The sequence below is a fragment of the Protomyctophum bolini genome, assembly GCF_963924005.1.
Source record: "Protomyctophum bolini genome assembly, chromosome: 2".
NCBI lineage: Eukaryota > Metazoa > Chordata > Actinopteri > Myctophiformes > Myctophidae > Protomyctophum > Protomyctophum bolini.
The window spans coordinates 35,847,718-35,867,504 of NC_137863.1; the positions used below are offsets into that span (position 1 = coordinate 35,847,718).

Consider the following 19,787-nt stretch of genomic DNA (forward strand, 5'->3'; position numbering starts at 1 on the left):
CACGCACACGCACACGCACACGCACGCACACTCACACACACACACACACACACACACACACACACACACACACACACACACACACACACGCGCACAGTCGCACACACACACACACACACACACACACACACACACACACACACACACACACTACACCTGGCATCGCCTGGTTGATTCGTCTGGGTTCCCCTGAGGCAATCTCACAGGCCATTTAGTTGTGAGGTTGCCAGAAACAATACTATGACGCTATATATTTCCCCCACATTGAGGCAATGTGGTATTTTACTACATAGCCACACAGCTTTTATGCTGTAGCTACATGGCTGTATTATCTTCGCATATAGGAAAATCCTTTACCTTAATTTAACTCTTGACTCCTGAGACTGAGAGTGTAAACATTGACCCAAATGGACCTACTCCTTTTATTTTTATTTCATGTTAACACAGGTAAAAAATATAAGGATGAAGCACATTGCTGGAAATTCAGTACGTAGACTCTGGCACTGTATTTTTCTTTTCGCTTGAAAGCAGTGCCTTCTGCTTCTGCATCTGAGCCCATTTCATAATCTGTACATCTGACAGATGTTATGCTAGCTGAGTTGCCATCATAACCTGCCTGGCAGGCAGCTAACATACATCCCAGACATTTAAGAGCCCTGCCGTGAGGCATGGCAGTCTAGCCCTTCCATAACTCAGAATATCATGTAGAGATAGAGAGATATGAATATAGGAGTCATTGAAAGAAAGACACAGTAAGATAACTAAAGGAAAAGACAGAAAGAATAAATAAAGGAAATACCGGTACAAGAACTACCGTATATATCAGGTTGAAGTGAGAAGAAACAGGCAGATCTATAGATAGATGGTTGGATGGATGGATGGATGGATGATGGATGGATGTAGAATAGATGTAGATATATGGGTATCAATGGATACATATAGAGATTCATAGGAATATAATATATTTGAATATGGAGCTGTACCACACTGTTCTGACAATGAATACAAGCAGCCGAAATGTTTTCTTCGACGGGTGGCTGGCAACTCCCTTAGAGATAGTGTGAGAAGTTCAGTCACGCGAGAGAGACTCAGAGTAAAGTCGCTGCTTCTTCGCCTGGAAAGGAGCCAGCTTAGGTGGTTCGGGCATCTAGTTAGGAGGATGCCTCTCGGGCGTCTCCCTTGGGAGGTCCTCGAGGCATGTCCCACTGGGAGGAGACACTGGGGCAAAAATTAGGTAGTAGTGGACTTCAGGGTCAGTCTTGGCTGATTGACTCTGATACATGTGCTGCATATTTCATGGCCTCCTGTGCGTGCGTGCGTGCATGCGTGCGTGCGTGCGTGCATGCGTGTGTGTCTGTCTGAGAGAGACAGAGCTTGTGCCTCTAGTTACAGTGGTGTATTGAGCAGGGCTGCCTCATCACCGTCTCTCCCTTTATGGTACTCCTCTGTGACCCACTGTGGCATCACTGTAGTCTGCCGTGCTCAGCAGTCGGCATGCTTGTACACAACAGCTCTGAGACAATACAGCTGACAACCTGCAGCGGGCCGCTTTAGTCCCAGCAAGCATTAAAAAGCCGCAAATAGGCTTACTACGCCCCACTGGCACTAGAAAGGGGTTTTCCCATTCAAGAAGTTGGGACAGTCACTTCAGCGCACAGTAACACCATAGTGTTAAAATATAACTTCTAAATATTACATTATGTATTATAAAGGATGTATAAAGGATATGTTGCAAGGATACAAGTTAGCTGTCAGGCAAAAACCTTGGATCTCCATATTTTTGAGTGGTGCAACCACTCCAAGGAATACATAGTATGCTATGTATGTATGTATGTATGTACTGTATATGTGTGTATATGTACATTAATATGAGTATTTGTTTAAATGATAAATCGTGCATTACTGCATTTGTAAAGCGCCTTTACCCAAAGCGCTTTAAAATGTGCATTACATTAACTCTAAAACATGACAATGTACCAACCCTCTGACCAGCAGGAGTTGGAGTTCAGTGTCTTGTTCAAGGACACACTTTGACACTAACCCATGGGGAGCCTGGGATCGAACTGGGAACCACTACTCTCCTTGAGTAGTCACTGACGCACTAGTAATTTTCAAAGAGAGGCGTGCATTTATTTTGGACGTGCAGAGAAGTTAAAGGGCGTTTACGCAAGCATATTTTCACGTGCACAGCCCTGTGAAATTGTCGCACGCATGCTCGTTTCGTGCACACGCCCGTGGGTGACTAGACCTGGATTGTAGTGAACTTACCTTTTCACGCTACACGTCCCGCGCCCCTTATGAGCAGACCTGGAGCCGATCCAGGCTGATAGGTAGCTATATGAGCTCATCACATCAGGTACAGTTTACCAGCTTGCAAACATTAGGAGAGCATCAGTGTCTATTGTCCAATCATGATCATGTTTCTGAAATGTTGATGTAATGTGGTGCTGTTTGTTTCTCTGAGCAGGCGAATGCCTCTTGTGTCTTTGTGTTTCTGTGTTCAGATGAGGATGAGGATGGCGAGCGCAACGTCATGCCTCTCACACCCCTGGATAGCTTCTTCTCTGATGACGACTCCCTCAAGCAACCGAAGAAGAAGAAGCCCAAAAAGATCAAAGAGGGCAAAATGCCAAAAGTCAAGAAGAGGAAAAAGGAGGTAAGGAAGGGCATGTTTATGTGCAGCCAGTCGTTCCGTCTGTCATGACCCCAGCGATCATACACATTAGGGATATCTTGTCTTTGAGCTTACCACATGTTCTCCGTCTCTTTCATGTCCCCTCTGGTTGGATCAAAGGTGTGCTTTAGCCCCCAGACTGCTTCTGAAATCTAAATGGGAGGCGGTGGAGCGTGTCTAGCTTACGGGCATGTTGGCCACCAGTGTCATTATTGGTGCCAGTGTAAGCTGTACGCAGTAAGAGCCAGTTTAGAGAGTGGTTGGGTGCCTGTGGCGGTAGAAGTCGTAGTGGTGGCAGCGGAGGTGGCAATGGGAACTATTAGGTCAGCTGTGTGTGCATGTGTGCCAGCTCAGTGGCAGAGCTGTGATGGAGTGATTTTAACCATCTGAACCCTAGCCTCCGTATTGCGGTCATAGACAAAACTTTGGCAGAATAGCAAGACGATAGATTTGGTGTAGACTAGGGAAGAAGTAGGGGACGTAGTTTAGACTGGGGTGTAAAGTGGTTAACGCCAAGCTTCTCCATTGTCTGTGGTCCGTAGCATTAGTTTTTGTTATCATTTAGTCTAGTTCTGTGTCTGTCTGTTGACACTGTTAGCTGTTAGCACCTTGAGATAGATACAGTATGGTTGTCAGACTCAGTGCAGCAGTAATACTGCATTTTATACACAACTTACTTTAGTAGTACCGTATACATATATATATTGCCCTCTAAAACGCTGCTATTTATTTTTGTGCAATAACATATGAGGCGAGCCAAGTAGTTAGCCTTAAGTTACTTACCTTTATTCTAACCCTAACCCTGTGTAATTGAATATGTTTAATATGTAATGTGCTTGTTCTTTATTTGTGGGGATTGCTAATGATAAATGACCATGTTTGCTAAAGTCAGACTCAGTGCAGCAGTACATTGATGTGTTGTTCATTAATATGCGATAAACTAAAAAGTAAACAAGGCCCAAGACAAAGCCAAGTTTATGTTAATGCTCCAATCTGGGATTTATTTCAATTAATAAATAAATTAATGTTATTTTGTAAAACTGGCTCATTAATCATGGTCAAAGTTCTCCATACAGAAATGTTGACGTCAGTGCTTTGTGTGCATCGGCTATTTCCGATGTGCGAGTCAGTGCGAACCTGCGTGCCGAAGTATACATCGAGTTTTATTCTGCATGTTAATGGTGTGTTGAACTGTACTCATATTTTTGACATTCTCTTATACTTGATTTCAGATTAAGTTTAGTGTAGAAAGACAGGAAACCAATAGAAGAGAGGAGAGACAAGTGAGACAAGACGGGTTGGATTTGAACCCTGGGTCGTCACGCCCACTAGGAGCATATGGTGTGTGTGTGTGTGTGTGTGCACTAACTGGCTGAGCCATAAGACACCCCTCTGTGTCCGTCCTTTGTGTAATTTCTCCACTTTACTGATGGTTTACTGTAGTCTATTCCCAATGTCTGAAGTGAATCCTATTGAAATGAAGTGAGCGAATTGTGCCATTGAACCTCATTCCCAGTGTGTCTCCTGGCCATGATGGCCGTGTGGAGGAGAGTGGTATATCAGTGACATAGCCAGGATGTTCCTCTCTGATGGCCGGGGGAAGCCAGCCAGCGCTGCGAGGAGCCCGACTGGCCAGGCACGCCACGAGGCCTTTGGCTGTCTGTGATAAACACTGAGCTCTAGGTCCCGCTGAGCTAATGAGGGGGGACTCCCTCTCTGACACAGCCTCTTCTCTTTCACACGCTAACACACACACACACACACACACACACACACACACACATACACACACACACACACACACACACACACACACACACACACACACACACACACACACACACACACACACACACACACACACACACACACACACACACACACACACACACACAGTTTCCCCCTCCTTTTCAAGCCTGCTCTCTCCTTTCCTTCTCTCTCACACGTCACCTCTCTGCCTGCATAGTGATGCCTCCACTTTTGTTTCTTGTAGGTTGTCACAATTTCTTTCTTTCTTTCTTTCTTTTTCTTTCTTTCTTTCTTTCTTTCTTTCTTTCTTGCTTTTGGGCTTTCGTTCTTAATTTCATGTTTCAATCATTGCACCCCTTACCTGCCCTTCTGCTTTGCCTCTTTTCCCTTTCTTCCCCTTCATTTTGTCCGTATTCATTCCTCTCCCACAGAAGAACCACTGCTGCTGCAATTCACTTCCAATCACTCACCAAAGGTTGGTGTCAGAAAAGGGCCACAGATCAATTGGGGTCACAGTGCTGTCAGTAAGCACATCTCCCTCCCAGGGCAGCGCTGCTGGCGGGATGCACACAGCAGTGATTCTCCAACATTTTCATGTCAAGGACACGCAAATTGATTTGTATTAAGCTGCGGATACTCTATTTGAAAAGACTTTGTGTCAAGTACCATAAGATTGCATACTTGAAGATTTGTCAACATAAAATAGGGTTAAATAGTGTTTAAACTGTTCCTCATTTTGCCGGGGAGACCCAGGAACCCCGTCAAGGAGCCCTGGGGGTTCCTGGACACCACTGTGAGTACCAGCGGCATACAGAATTAGCCAGGGAGGGACTTTCTTGTCTCATTCCTCTCAGCGCCTGCCCAAACAAAAGGCCCATACAGATGAAGGCATGGTCACTGACCTGCCTGTGAGAAATCAATATTGTGCCAAGGGGAATTGGGAGTAAACAAGAAGCCATCGCTGAATTCAGTGTAAAAAAGAGGGTGCTGCAGTTTTGCTGTAGAGTGTTACAATGACTGTGCAGTGATGCTTACAGCTTCAATATTGTGTAGAAATGCAGGCAGTGAGAGATGGACTGTCTTTTTTGTTTTCATTTTGCTTTGCTTTGAGGGAATGTGAGTTGACAGAAAGATGAAAAGAAAGACACTGTTTATTCATTCATCTTTTTCCTTTGATAAAAATGTTTAATGTGCTATAACACAAACCTGTGTTGCTTATACTGTGTAGATCACATTTTGTCAAACTGGGTCATGTCAGCATACTTATTTGATAGTTCCAGTGGCATTCACTGCAATTTCCCTGAGGCAGCAACATCACAGGGAAGAGGGAATGCATCTAATTTGATTACGCTTTCAGAAACTTATTTTTTGTTTCTGCCTGTAAAGAGGCACCATCTTTGTCGCTGTGTGTGTGTGTGTGTGTGTGTGTGTGTGTGTGTGTGTGTGTGTGTGTGTGTGTGTGTGTGTGTGTGTGTGTGTGTGTGTGTGTGTGTGTGTGTGTGTGTGTGTGTGTGTGTGTGTGTGTGCGTGCGTGCGTGCGTGCGTGCGTGTGTAAAACATTGAACTCTTGGCCACTGTGACGATGTCGTACTGTAGTACAATGTTCACTTCAGAGTCGCACGCCGGCTTAATATTGGTTCTGGTTCCCTGTCTGCTCCTCTTCCTCTTCCTCTTCTTCCTCCACCCCCATTCCCATCCCCCATCTCCCCTTTTCTATTCCCCCCCATTCTCCTCTCCTCTCTCTCTCTCTCTCTCTATCTCTCTCTCTCTCTCTCCCGCTCTCTCTCTCTCTCACTCCTTCCTTCTTCTTATGCATAAATGAGATTTGTCTAGACGGGTGCCTGGGCGCGCAGGCGCTGCAACCACAGGCCTCTGCATAACAAGCTCGTTATGCAAACGCCTCTGATTGGATGGCGCCGTTCCATTGGCTGCCACCGCTACAGAGTGAGGCAGGGGGGGGGGGGGGGGGGTGGTGGTGGAGAGAGTGGCACTGTAGAAAGAAAAAAGAGTGAGAGGGTGCTGGGAGGCAGAGAGAGAGAGAGAGAGAGAGAGAGAGAGATGTATAAGGATGGAGTGGTTGTGTGAGGAAGAAATTAGAAAGAGGGAGACAAAACAGGAGCTGTAAAGGGAGAGAGAAAGAAAAGTAAATAAATAAACAAAAAGTAATCGGGGGGTCGATAGCAAGTTGTGGGGGAGAGAGATAGAACGAGAGAGAGAGAGAGAGAGAACGAGACAGCCCTAGACATTGCTCGATTTCCGTTGCCATGGTAACACAGGCTGGCTGCTGGTAGGGTTGGCGGGCGCTGCGGCAACGTGAGCCCTTTTCACTGTGCTGCAGAGCAACAACGCCTGCAACACTCTCCATGCATGCGCGCATGCACGCACGCACACACACGCACATCACACGTGCACACACACGCACGTGCACACACATGCATGTGCACACACACATGCACACTTAACGGTCCTACTGTGCAACAGGCAGCAAGCAGACCACTGTGTGTGATCATGTGTGCCCCATAATGCTCTCCAGAACACAAACTCTCACGTGCACACGTGCAGTGTGTACATAGAGGAGGAGAACCCCCCCCCCCCCTTCCCCACAAACACATATTGGCACGCATGCGTGGACACATACACACACACACACGTGCGCGCCTGCACGCGTGCGCACAATCAATAATTAATTAATTTATAAAAGGAACATCAACAGTGGAGCCTAGTCAAATCCTTTGTTAATTTAACTAAATTTAACTCCAAAATGGACCTTTACGGGTCTATAGCTCTGAGAGTGTACACATGGATCATCAACCATTTGGATCCATTTCCACTCTGAGCTACAGTAACGCTGTATTAAAGTTGTTTACAGTGTATAGAGCAGCTCAAGGCTGTCGTGTGTCTCTGTTGAGTGTGTGTGTGTAGAGGTGGCTGTGCTTCCATTAGCGTTGGTTCATGGGGAGGCTTCTCTACAGTATTCGAGGTCTAAAGTTATCTGGCTATTTGAAGTAGATGTTCATGTTGGGGACTCACCATTTTAATGAGAACGTGACATTGGAATACCATTAGACTGGACGAATTGCCATTTAGCCTACACAGTGAGATCCATAGTGTTACATTCGTGCGTTTATTCCTGTTCTGTAGTATAGTGCATAGATTTGTTTTGCATGGATTGGTCTCAGTGGGAGTGATACCCCTGTCCTGATTGTCTGCCCTTTTATTGGGTTTCCTCTTTCAAACATTTCTGCAACATAGAACAATGTGTTGCGTTTCTTTTGGCTCCGTTTACATTCAGTAATCTCTTGAATCCTGGCTTTGGAGGGACCTTTATCTGAAGAGATGGCTTTCTTTGTATGAATTCAACTTGGAATCTGGCCCAATTGGCCCAGAAATCTTCTTTTGAATCTCACCTCCAGAGATAGAGGGCCACATTTCACTCTGACTTTGTTTTAAAGCAGCCTTACTGCATTTCTGCAAATGTCTGTAAACATTTATGACGTTGGTGATTTTGCTTGTGAAAATGCTTGTGGGAAAATGCACAATGAAATAGGGGTGCAACCATTAATCAAACTAATCAATTAGAATGTAATAATCAATCAAAAGTGCCAAACATAGCAGATCTACAAGTTCTCAATGTGTTGTGATGCAATGCACTGTGAGTTTGTAGATTGGCTATCTTAGTTTCAAAATATGTTAATCAGGTTAATCAGACTCATCAATTTGATTATAACAAAGTCAGTAACTGTATGGTGTGTGTGTGTGTGTGTGTGTGTGTGTGTGTGTGTGTGTGTGTGTGTGTGTGTGTGTGTGTGTGTGCGCGTGCGTGCGTTCGCCTGTGTGTTCATCAGGGAGTGGTCCAGCCGGTAGTTGACAGTGACGTTGAGGATGCGTCGGAGATGGAGGAGGAAGGCGAGCGCCCAGAGATAGGCTCAGAGAGCGAGAGCAGCACCTTTGGGCCGACCAAGAAGAAGAAGAAGAAACCAAAGGAGAATAAAGAGAAGAAGCCCAGGAAGAAGAAGAGAGAGGAGGAGGAGGACGACGATGACGATGACGACGGCAACATGAAAGTGAGTTGGGAGTCAGGAGAAGCTTTTCAACAGAAGGCCTCATAGCCCAATTTATACTTGGGTGCGCGTGCCAGTGTCGCCTGCCGAAAATAGCTACTGTAGTTCACAAGCTTGTAGGATCTGTAACATTCAGTAACGTCTGACAGAGTGTAATTCAAGCGTGAGCCTGTCTTAAAGTTAAAATATGTATAGTTATTTAAAGTCCCCCAGAGATCGTGTGCTTTGTTTGGGTAAATGCCTTTTTGTAGCTCAGCTGTCCTGTGAAACTTCTAGTTTCTTGTGTCCTGCATATCTCCAAAGCAACTCAATTCGGATTTAGCACTCACACTCAACTCAGATTGGGTGCGACATGATGAATGCTGAATGCCAGATATTGGGTACAGACATGTATTTCACTAATTGATTTTGATATTCATAAAAACAAATTGATAATCGATATATTAATAAAACTAGAGGCTTGGGCCCATGGGGCTGTATTTTGCTTGTCTTAAGCACCAGATCTTATTACTTAACTTAAGACCTGGAGGCGTGGTCAATGCTATTTGGCCACTCAAAATACATCCCATGATCTCTGTATCGGTCTGTCTGTTAGTACTTGTCCCTTTTATGCCCATATATTGTATGGAGATCCCTGATGTCATTAGCATATTCCCATACATTGTATATTGGCATGCCTATCTATGGGCATATTGGTCGGATCGGCGGTTCTGTACTTGCCGGATCTCCCTATGCCTATATATGGGCGTATCTGGTTTGTTTATGGTTATGGCGGCATGTGTCATCATAGTGTTCGTGAAAATATTATTTTCATGAAGTGAACTAGCATAGTGAAAACAAGTGTGTCTGGATTTCATATTAACTGTAAAGCTCCTTTAGGGGCTTTTGGGGGGAGAATACATTTATTGAACAAATATGATTTTTCTGCCATGGATAGGGAGTCAGGGACTTTAAATAAATGACAGCTGTGTGTTAGTGAATAAGTCCTTTGTCTTGTTCTGCTGTGATTGAGTATCTCATTACGCGTTAGTCTCTCTCTTCACATCATACTTTCAATGAAATGTAAATCTATTCATCTTGCCTGCATGTTTAATTAATTCAGTTATTAACCAGAGGAACCCTATCACCCCCTTTTCTGGGGGCGAACATGCAATGAACATAGAACAACGTGTTGCGCTGCGACACGTGAGATTGTAGATAGGCAATTTTCCGCAAAGATATTCAGTTTCTAGGGAAAAGGGGAGGGGGCCTAGTATAGACCCCTGGGGGACTCTGGTCAACCAAGTAGTTAAAAACTGCGTGTTTGTTTGTGTGTGTGTGTGTGTGTGTGTGTGTGTGTGTGTGTGTGTGTGTGTGTGTGTGTGTGTGTGTGTGTGTGTGTGTGTGTGTGTGTGTGTGTGTGTGTGTGTGTGTGTGTGTGTGTGTGTGTGTGTGTGTGTGTGTGTGTGTGTGTGTGTGTGTGTGTGTGTGTGTGTGCGTGTGTGCGTGCGTGCGTGCGTGTGTGCGTGTATACGTGCGTGCGTGCACACTTGTATTGCTATTGCATGTTGACATATTGTTTCTATGTGGTCTGAGGAGCCCAAGTCATCCAGCCAGCTGATGCAGGAGTGGGGTCTGGAGGATGTTCAGTATGGCTTCACTGAGGAGGATTATAAGACCATCACCAACTACAAGGCCTTCAGCCAGTTCCTCAGGTGAGCATCCATTTTGTGAACGAAGCCTTATTAATATTTCGCCGTACCTGGTAAAATGGCCGATCTACAATGCGATGTGATGGGTTATGTGGCTATTTTTGGCACGTGACATCAACAGAACATGCAGTCTATTGCACAAGACAAGAAGCCGCTCCGTACAATATAATGTCTGTCAGAGCAAAGGTCAATTAGAAGCTTTTTCATTGCCTCATACCACACACACACACACACACACACACACACACACACACACACACACACACACACACACACACACACACATAGGCCATTTACTATGGCCAGCAAATGTCTCCAGCGTTCTTTAGTAACTATTTCATATCTGCGTAATAAGAATCTGCATTGCCTCCTTGTTGGCACAATTCACAAACAAAACCTTCACAGCACACACTGTGTCCATTTATAGTGTCCCCTGTCCCCTGTCTCAGGACCTACAGGTGCCCCCTTCCCAATGACCCAGGATCAAATCCCACTAGGGCCTTCAGCCTTCTGTCTCCTCTACGCTGTGTTTCTCTCAGTGTCCCCACTGTCTGTCTGAATAAAGAACACTATCCTAAGGGGACCGGACTGCTCACTATCCTCCAACACACGCACGCACGCACACGCACACACACACCCTACAGTGAAACTAGAGCACGGTGTGGGGGTGGCGAGCAAACAGTGGTCGTTTTGTTTGAGCTAGAAACGCTCTGCTGTTGGTATAAAGAGCGTGTATCACCTGGGGCTGGCTGGCTGAGCCGAGCTTGAGCTGAGCCTGTGCTCTGACAAAGTGGAGCATAGGCTCCAGCAGAGCCCCCTGTGAGTAGTCAGCTGCTCGCTGGATGCCGGTGACAGCTTGGAGGATCAGGGGCTCGGTGTCCTGACCCACTATCTCTCACAGGCCACTGTGCCAAACATCAGCGTGTCGCCTGACAAATCACAAACATGACACGCGCGCGCAGCGTGGCGCAGCACAGCACAGCACAGCATGCACAGCAAAACTTTACGGGGGGTGCAGACTGGGGGCAGCTGGGTGTCTGCAAATCAAGACACAGTTCCCTCTGGTGCAGAAGGTAGCATCAATTACATCAGTGGGAGCGGGAGCGTGACACTATAATATTGCCCTCTCCTCTCCTCCTTGGTTTTACTCAGGCCCCTCATTGCCAAGAAGAACCCGAAAATTCCCATGTCAAAGATGATGACGGTGCTGGGAGCCAAGTGGCGAGAGTTCAGTGCCAACAATCCCTTCAAAGGCGCATCTGCCACTGCCGTGGCTGCCGCGGTGGCCGCCGCTGTGGAAACGGTTACCGTGGCACAGCCGCTCTCTCTCAGCAGCAGCCAGCCGAGCGCTCAGCCGGGGCCAATCAAAAAAGCCAAAACCAAAGAGGGAAAGGGTAAGGGCTTGCAAACTGTGCCAACGGATGTTTTTAGAAATAATACGCTCGGCATCTCAATTAACGTAACTGTGGTGGCGGTGCGGTCCTGTGTTCCAGGGCCAGGAGTGAGAAAGAGAAGCAAGGCTGTGAAAGAGGTGAAGAAGAAGCCGAAGGCCAAGAAGACCAAATCAAAGTCGGCCCAAAGTGTGAAGAAGAAGAAAGCATCGTCGGTATGTTGTGCTGTGCTTTCATTTTACACTCAGCCACTGACTGTTCTGGTGAAGTTCAATGGGAAATGCACTTTATTTGAACATTGCATAGGATTGCACAGCTGCATACAATAGAATACCATACCATGGTGTAGTATAACGTAAGGGACAATGAACAACGAGGTGGTCATTATTCCGAAATAAATCCCGACAGGGAGACCCAGAAGTGGAAATAAGCCCTGGGTTTCTTTCTCAACCTCCTGGCTTATCATACAGATAATAATTTGACGTGTGCGTGCGTGTGTGTGTGTGTGTGTGTGTGTGTGTGTGTGTGTGTGTGTGTGTGTGTGTATTTTCCTAGAGTGAGGAAGACTTCTTTGAAGAGTCAGACTTTGATGACATCAGCATCCACAGTGCCTCTGTGCTCTCTGACACCTCCGGGGCTGCCGCCAAGAAAAAGGCCAGGCGCGGGAGGAAAAAAAGGAAAAGTATGTTTACCTCCTCTCGTGTCATTCTCTGGGTACTTCACTGAAATCCCACTGAAATCCTTCATAACCGTCTGCAATACTGTAAGGAAACAAAACAATGGGTGCATGGCTGTATGCATGTCTCTGCGAGCAACTGAGCATGTGTGTGCAATCCAACTGCACTGCTGCCTAATTAGTGGACACACTTGTGCAAAATGTGTGCAAGTTAAAGCTGCAATCCGGAACATATTTTAATGACTGAGATTATTTAACCATTTTGTATGATTGAGTATGTTAATACAGTATAAGTTAACTAGCACATCTGCAGTGTGTGGATGCAGACCCTGGTGACGTGTACTGTAGGTCTGGAACCTACTGGTTGACAAGTAGTACTGCCCGAAGCCCATGAGCACAATATCTCCCTCAGTCAAGCGGTGATTGCCTCTTGCCTGAACGGTAGAAATTTGGCCTCTCGCGCAGGAGATCTGGGTTCGATTCCCCGGTAGGAGGACATAAAAGTTACGCGTGTCGGTTTTAAGCGTGCCAGCTAATCTGATCTCTTCTCCCGTGCCCATGGCATTGTCCAGAGGAAGATGGCGACGGCTATGAGACAGACCACCAAGACTACTGCGAAGTGTGCCAGCAGGGTGGTGAGATTATCCTGTGTGACACCTGCCCCCGGGCCTATCACTTGGTCTGCCTCGAGCCCGAGCTGGAGAAGGCCCCTGAGGGCAAGTGGAGCTGCCCCCACTGCGTGAGTGCGATTTCATTAGAACTGTCCCATAGTGTGCTTTCCACGCACGATGATGACCCATTCATATTGAAGATATTATATTACACAGAGCTTGTCCGTGTAAATCCTGTTTCCAGTAACCTGATTATGTTATTATCCTGATTAGGAGAAGCCGCGTTCTTATTCCAATTATGCTGAACCGATATGATATCTGGCACACACGCAGAATATTAGCTGGGATACTGGGGTAAAGCATGTAGCCATCTTAACCCATTTACAGTAATATCTGTTTCTGCAATCTGTGTCATATCAATTACCATGTTAATATCCTGAATATTCCGTCTGCTTGTGTGCACAGGGATATTTATGAGTGGGATATGAAGATGCACATAAACAGCTTATTGCAAATAAGAACTTAGCCTGGATTTGAGCTATTATCTGGAATGTGGAGTGGAAGGAGAACCTCTTACTGTAACTGTCATGGATTAAGATAGTTATTTGCTTTGAAAACAACAAAAGAAATCCTGTGCTCTGGAGACCTGACACTGCTCAAGTGCCTAATGTTCTTGCTCTCAGTGAATTTGAAAGATGTCAGTATTGTAGGAACTAGGGGGGGGGGGCCTGAAAGATTCAGAGGGCTGAGTGAGACCTAGACAGGGGCCCTGGAACACCAGGCTAAAATACTCATCATCGGCGAAGCTTTCGGGTGTCAAAAACCCTTTCTTTCTTGAAAGTGAGCACTGTGTGTATCATATTTGCTCTTGTCGCCAGTATAATCAACTTACTTAGAGCTGTTGTTTACAAGTGAAATTACTCCCATAACCCAAGGGGACAGCTACGTGTTTATACTCACTGACTTTGATGCATTATGTCCTTGATAAGCCTGCCAGCACTCAGGGCTGACCCACTGTAAACCCATAGGTTTAGGTTTAGGATTAGATTTGCTGTAGGGTTAGGGGCTCTCCTGTAGATGTTTTGAGCCCATATTGATGCAGACTTCACTTATAGCCCACAATTCATGACATTTTAATGATAAAAGTGGGGGATGAGAAACAAAAACTAAAATGGAAGGAGCAGGAAAGAAGTTTACATAAAAGTATAAACAGCTCACTGGCGATTCATAGAAGCACTGTGTGTAGTTGTTTGACCTATGATGATGTGACAATTTTCATATGATTTGATCCTATATACAACATTAGTATTTTGCTAATAAACATGGAGAAAATAACAATAATTAATAATAATTAAATTACATAATATGAGTCTAATTTTATCTCTGTGGTTGACAGCAACAACTGCACAAAGGGCTGTCCCGTTGCTCATGTTGATTACATTTCAAGCCCCCGCACCCTCTTGCTGAGCACGCAGGTGATGTTAATTAAACCCTGGGAGGGCTCACTGCTCATGGCATTGGGTGAACATTATGATTGGGCCTCTCATACAGTTCATTTCAAGTGTAATGTGGATTTCACACCAATTAATTTGAGATATTTGAGAACAGACTGGTAGCCTTTGATTAGAGGTCTTCTTGGTCTTCATGTCTTGTCGGTAGACATACTTTTAATACTGTTTGTATAGTCTTTAGTGTGTGTGTAATAATGGAAATAATCACCTCAATCTGGGAATTAAGGGGTCAGGTTTTACTGTCGTCTTGTGTGACTTCTCAATTGCAATTCCAACCGGGCCAATCAGCACTTCAGCAGCCTGTGAATGCGATGATGATGATGAAGTAAGCGAGGTAGAAATCATGTTGCTATATGAGCTGTTTTGAAAAGACTGTCAGGTGTCAGGCTATTTATTTTCTTGAAAATAAATAGCATGAAAACCTACATAAAAAGGTGTGAACGTTGCATCTCTCTGACCACGCACATGACATTCACGGGTCTCTCCCTCAGGAGAAGGAGGGCATCCAGTGGGAGGCCAAGGATGAGGAGGAAGAGGAGGAAGAGGCTGAGCCAGTGGGAGAAGAAGAGGACGACCACCTGGAGTTCTGCCGAGTGTGTAAAGACGGAGGAGAGCTGCTGTGTTGTGACACATGCCCATCATCCTATCATATCCACTGCCTCAACCCGCCCCTCCCTGAGATACCCAACGGGGAATGGCTGTGTCCACGCTGCATGGTGAGCAGTGTTATTATCTATAATTATTATTATTATTATTAAATTTGGGGGGTATTGCATTATATATGTAACTATTTAGTAGCAGTATTCTATGAGATATATTGTGAGCTAAGGAGACAGAGCTTTATTACAACAAAAAGTGAGGGACGTCGCTCACTGTGTGTCACACGATTTCAGATTCACTGCCAATATACGTTACGAGACATGGATGCAGTGTTTTATTATTGTATAAAATAAAACAAAACCAGTCACAAGATGTATTTATATTGGCCACATGATGTCTTATGTCATCATTTATTGCTCTAAACAATCCATATATGCCACATCTTCAAAAGCCATGCTTTAGAGGGGCTAGCGCCCCTCTAAAAGGGGGGGATGGGGGGTGAAATTCGGGGCTGAAACTGCAGATTGTGTTAGATGTGGAACTTGAAAACACCAATACTGAACATGGAGAAATGTCTCACGTCTTCCATCCACACACAGTGTCCACCGCTGAAAGGCAAGGTGCAGAGGATCTTACATTGGACGTGGGGTGAGCCCCCGCTGCCAGCTGAGCTGCCTCCTGGCCCCGACGGCGAGCTCCCAGACCCGCTGGTTAAGCCCCCACTTAAGGGTCACGCGGAGAGGGAGCTCTTTGTCAAGTGGGCTGGCCTCTCCTACTGGCACTGCTCCTGGGTCAGCGAGCTGCAGGTGAGATGTCAGAGTTCAGGTCCAGTCGTAAATAGATTGATCTGCTTGATCTGTGTGTTCTACCTGTCAGCTATGGAACTGAAAGAGTGCTTCCAAGTGACCAAGTGTTCTCTATTAGCTCATGGTGTGGAACAACAGACGGAGGTATTCTCTCCCTTTGCAAGCTTAAAAGTGCACTTGATTAAATGCTATCATTCATGATTCAGCACAGTCAAATGCATTCATTTAATTCTGCCAAATGCATGGCCATTTACTGTACAGTAAACTGTTTTAGATCTGGATTAAAGCCAAAAAGCACACATTTCTACTTAGCCAATCCGCAGGTTTGAGAACTGGCCTTACATATCCCTAACCTTACCTGGCTTTGCAGGCTTGTTCTCTCTAACATGCAAGGCGATTTTTACAGTAAGAGTGACAGTATAGAAACCAGAGGGTTCACAGAGGGGGCTGTGCTAGATTTAAATCCAGCATGCCAAGATGAAATCTGTGCCAATAAACGTAATCATGTTATTAGCCTTAGCTGTCCCCGTTACTGGCACCAACTGCTTTAGGCTCCAGGTGACAATTAATATTTCATCATCTCATTGTAGAATGGAATGTAATTTGAAGGCAGAGACAAAGAAACAACCAGGTGCTCACCGGAGACATAAATCAATAAAGTTAAAATAGTAAAAAGGTGCCGGGATAAAACATCAGATAAAAAAGGGAGATCCCGGCAATCAGAGTTAAAATAGGAAACTCTGAGTCCCCGGATCTCCCCCCTTTTTTATCTGGAGTGTAACTCGTTGATATATCGAATTCTACCTTCTTGAACCGTGGTACCTTACCCTTCACCTTCTTTATCTCAATCTAGGGGTGCAACATGCCCAGAATAGAGATGCTGGGGTTCAAGTGGTTAAACACTTTACGTTCTTTTGGCTGTGCAGTTGGAGCTGTACCACACTGTCATGTACCGTAACTACCAGCGTAAGAATGACATGGACGAGCCCCCGCCATACGACTATGGCTCCGGGGAAGAAGAGCTGAACAGCGAGAAGAGGAAGAGCAAAGACCCAGAGTACGCTGTTATGGAGGAGCGCTTCTACCGCTACGGCATCAAACCAGAGTGGTTGGTCATCCACAGAATAGTCAACCACAGGTATATGAACACATGTGACTGTATGTACAGTATATGAACACACGTCTGACTATGTATATGAACACACGTCTGACTGTATGTGGCATGAAGATTATAAACCTTTTCACAGGTATATGAACACACGTCTGACTGTATGTGGCATGAAGATTATAAACGTTTTCACAGGTATATGAACACAACACACGTCTGACTGTATGTGGCATGAAGATTATAAACGTTTTCACAGGTATATGAACACAACACACGTCTGACTGTATGTGTCATGAAGATTATAAACGTTTTCACAGGTATATGAACACACGTCTGACTGTATGTGGCATGAAGATTATAAACCTTTTCACAGGTTTATGAACACACGTGACTGTATGTGGCATGAAGATTATGAACGTTTTCAATGAGTCTTTCTTACCCCGGAAAATAGTTGAAATATGGTGACAGCGATGATGTGCTTAGAAACAACCTGAACCCGGCATGCCGTAATGCTTTTTACCACCTCTGTGCTTATTGTCCCTGTAGTTTTGATAAGGATGGAGAAGCGCATTACCTGATCAAGTGGAGAGACCTGCCGTATGACCAGTGCACCTGGGAGGTGGATGACTTCGACGTGCCAGAATACGACATCCATACGGCTTGCTACTGGGACCACAGGTCGGTTCACTCAGCGTCTGTGGGTTAACGCCTCGCTTAATTCATGTCTCTTTCCATTGCCGTTTTTTAAGAGGTTGTCAATGACAGGGAGTTTGCACAAGCATAATGAATGCCCTTGGCTTTTTGCCCAGCAGTAAGGCAGAGGGGGACCATATATATAGAGTGATTAATTATCCGGAAGTTAGGTCCACTAATCATACATATAGCATACAATAACTGCAATATTTCTTCCCCCTATGCTTGGCAATACTCACAGTGAGCCTGAATCTCTTTCTATGTCTCTGTGGGTTTCTCTCTTTTGCTGAGCATGCACTGCAGGCCAGTGGTGGAAAGTAACTAAGCACATTTAGTACAATTTTGAGGTATTTGTACTTTACTTGAGTATTTCCTATTTCCAATACTTTTACTTCTACTCCACTACAACTTGGATCCACATATTGTAGTACTTTTACTCCACTACATTTATTTGAACACTTTAGTTACTTTTTAGATTTGGATTATTATTACAAAACATACAGTACATTAACCACTACAGCACTATATGCATTATGACACTATATGCATTATTTATGCATTATGCATTATTATATGACACTATATGCATTATTTATGCATTATTAATGACACTATATGCATTCTTTTTTAATCTAATCTTTTGAAAATCGCTGATCTACAAGCTCACATGATGCGACGCCTTGTGAGCTTGTAATTCTGCTATTTTCAAAAGATTAGTTATTATTATTTGAAAACTTGAAATGGGACATTTCTGCACAATGAGTGCTTTTACTTTTGGTACTTTAAATTAAGTACATTTTGATGCCAATACTTTTGTACTTTTACTCAAGTAAATTTTGAATTCAGGACTTCTACTATTATTTCTATATTGCAGTAGTTATACTTGTACTTAAGTAAAACATTTGATTACATTTTCCACCACTGCTGCAGTCTACTGCTAGATATCTGTCATTGAGTCCCCCTTCCCTGCTCTCATCTGTGTATTTTTCTACTTTATTTACTGTTTGTTAGCAAGCTCTGACAACTAAACAAAGACATTATGCCTACTGCTAGTGCACCCCCCACCCCCCTCCCACCAACTTATCTGTGATACCACCAATATGACAGGGAGCAGATACTGGGGGAGGATCAACGCCCCCTGGTGGTGAGGAAAGGAAAGGACCTCAAAGACGACCATCCAAAGAGAGAAATACCCCCGGACGCTCCCATCATAGATGTAAGTTGACCAGATCATTTAGGGCAGTGAGAGAAAGGTTACTCTTTGAGCGGGAGTGTCTGATCCAGTGTATCACTGTTGGCTGCTACATTTACAATCTGAACTGCTCCACAATTGTTTATTAAATAACTGTATATTTCATAACCACTTGTGTTGCTGGGAGCATTGCTTTGGTATTGCTCAATAACTGAAAATGAAACACCCAGCAACTGAACAGCTATGAGGACACTTTGGTTATCCTTAGCATTCCATAGCACTGGTTCCTCCTGTAAAATGGCAGACTGTCAACACAGAAATAGGCTGCATGGCAATTTAAAATTACAGAGCAACTGACAAGTGAACCATCTATTCCTTTATGTCTATGGCTGATACTGGTCATTGTTCTTCTCTCGTTACCAGCCAAATATTAAGTTTGAACACCAGCCGTGGTACGTTAATGCCACAGGGGGCACGCTACATCCATACCAACTGGAGGGACTGAACTGGCTGAGGTTCTCCTGGGCTCAGGGCACAGACACCATTCTGGCTGATGAAATGGGCCTGGGCAAGACGGTGCAGACAATAGTGTTCCTCTACTCGCTCTACAAGGAGGTGAGGATGAACACCAGCATTGTACTGGCTAGTTTCAGTCGAACACACCTGATCTGATATCTAACATTATCACTACTGTTATATATTTTTGCTGACTGAAACTGTCCAACTGGATATTACTACTTGCACGATGTGGTTCTCAAAGTGGGATCCAGCTAAATGATTTGCTGTAATATAGCATCACAATAATTTTAACCACTTCATCCATACTAATACAATATGATACTTTGAATCATTTAGAATTGTTTTAAACACAGATCTTCTCTTCTTGAGGTCCTTGGCACAAAATATTTTCAGATGAGGTCTAGGGCCAAATTCATATTAATTTGGGGATCCTTGACATAAAATAGTTTGACAACTATCAGCTCACAACGTGTCACATTTCTCAGCGGTGTGAGCTTGTAGATCG

At 44.7% G+C, this 19,787-nt stretch overlaps 1 protein-coding gene across 4 annotated transcripts in view; it reads left to right on the top strand.

Moving 5' to 3' along the window:
* chd5 (chromodomain helicase DNA binding protein 5) overlaps positions 1 to 19,787 on the top strand; it is a 47,751-nt gene that overhangs the window by 4,456 nt on the left and 23,508 nt on the right. For 3 of the 4 annotated variants that reach the window (XM_080787120.1, XM_080787121.1, XM_080787123.1), the window contains exons 2-14: positions 2,505 to 2,656; positions 8,269 to 8,487; positions 10,060 to 10,178; positions 11,328 to 11,569; positions 11,669 to 11,781; positions 12,122 to 12,248; positions 12,815 to 12,981; positions 14,856 to 15,080; positions 15,564 to 15,770; positions 16,697 to 16,908; positions 17,425 to 17,556; positions 18,679 to 18,787; positions 19,187 to 19,378. In XM_080787120.1, coding sequence (XP_080643246.1) covers positions 2,505 to 2,656; positions 8,269 to 8,487; positions 10,060 to 10,178; positions 11,328 to 11,569; positions 11,669 to 11,781; positions 12,122 to 12,248; positions 12,815 to 12,981; positions 14,856 to 15,080; positions 15,564 to 15,770; positions 16,697 to 16,908; positions 17,425 to 17,556; positions 18,679 to 18,787; positions 19,187 to 19,378 — 2,216 coding nt within the window. Of the gene's footprint in view, positions 1 to 2,504; positions 2,657 to 3,972; positions 4,016 to 8,268; positions 8,488 to 10,059; positions 10,179 to 11,327; positions 11,570 to 11,668; positions 11,782 to 12,121; positions 12,249 to 12,814; positions 12,982 to 14,855; positions 15,081 to 15,563; positions 15,771 to 16,696; positions 16,909 to 17,424; positions 17,557 to 18,678; positions 18,788 to 19,186; positions 19,379 to 19,787 lie in introns of those variants that run through there. The other variant, XM_080787122.1, reaches the window with a different exon arrangement.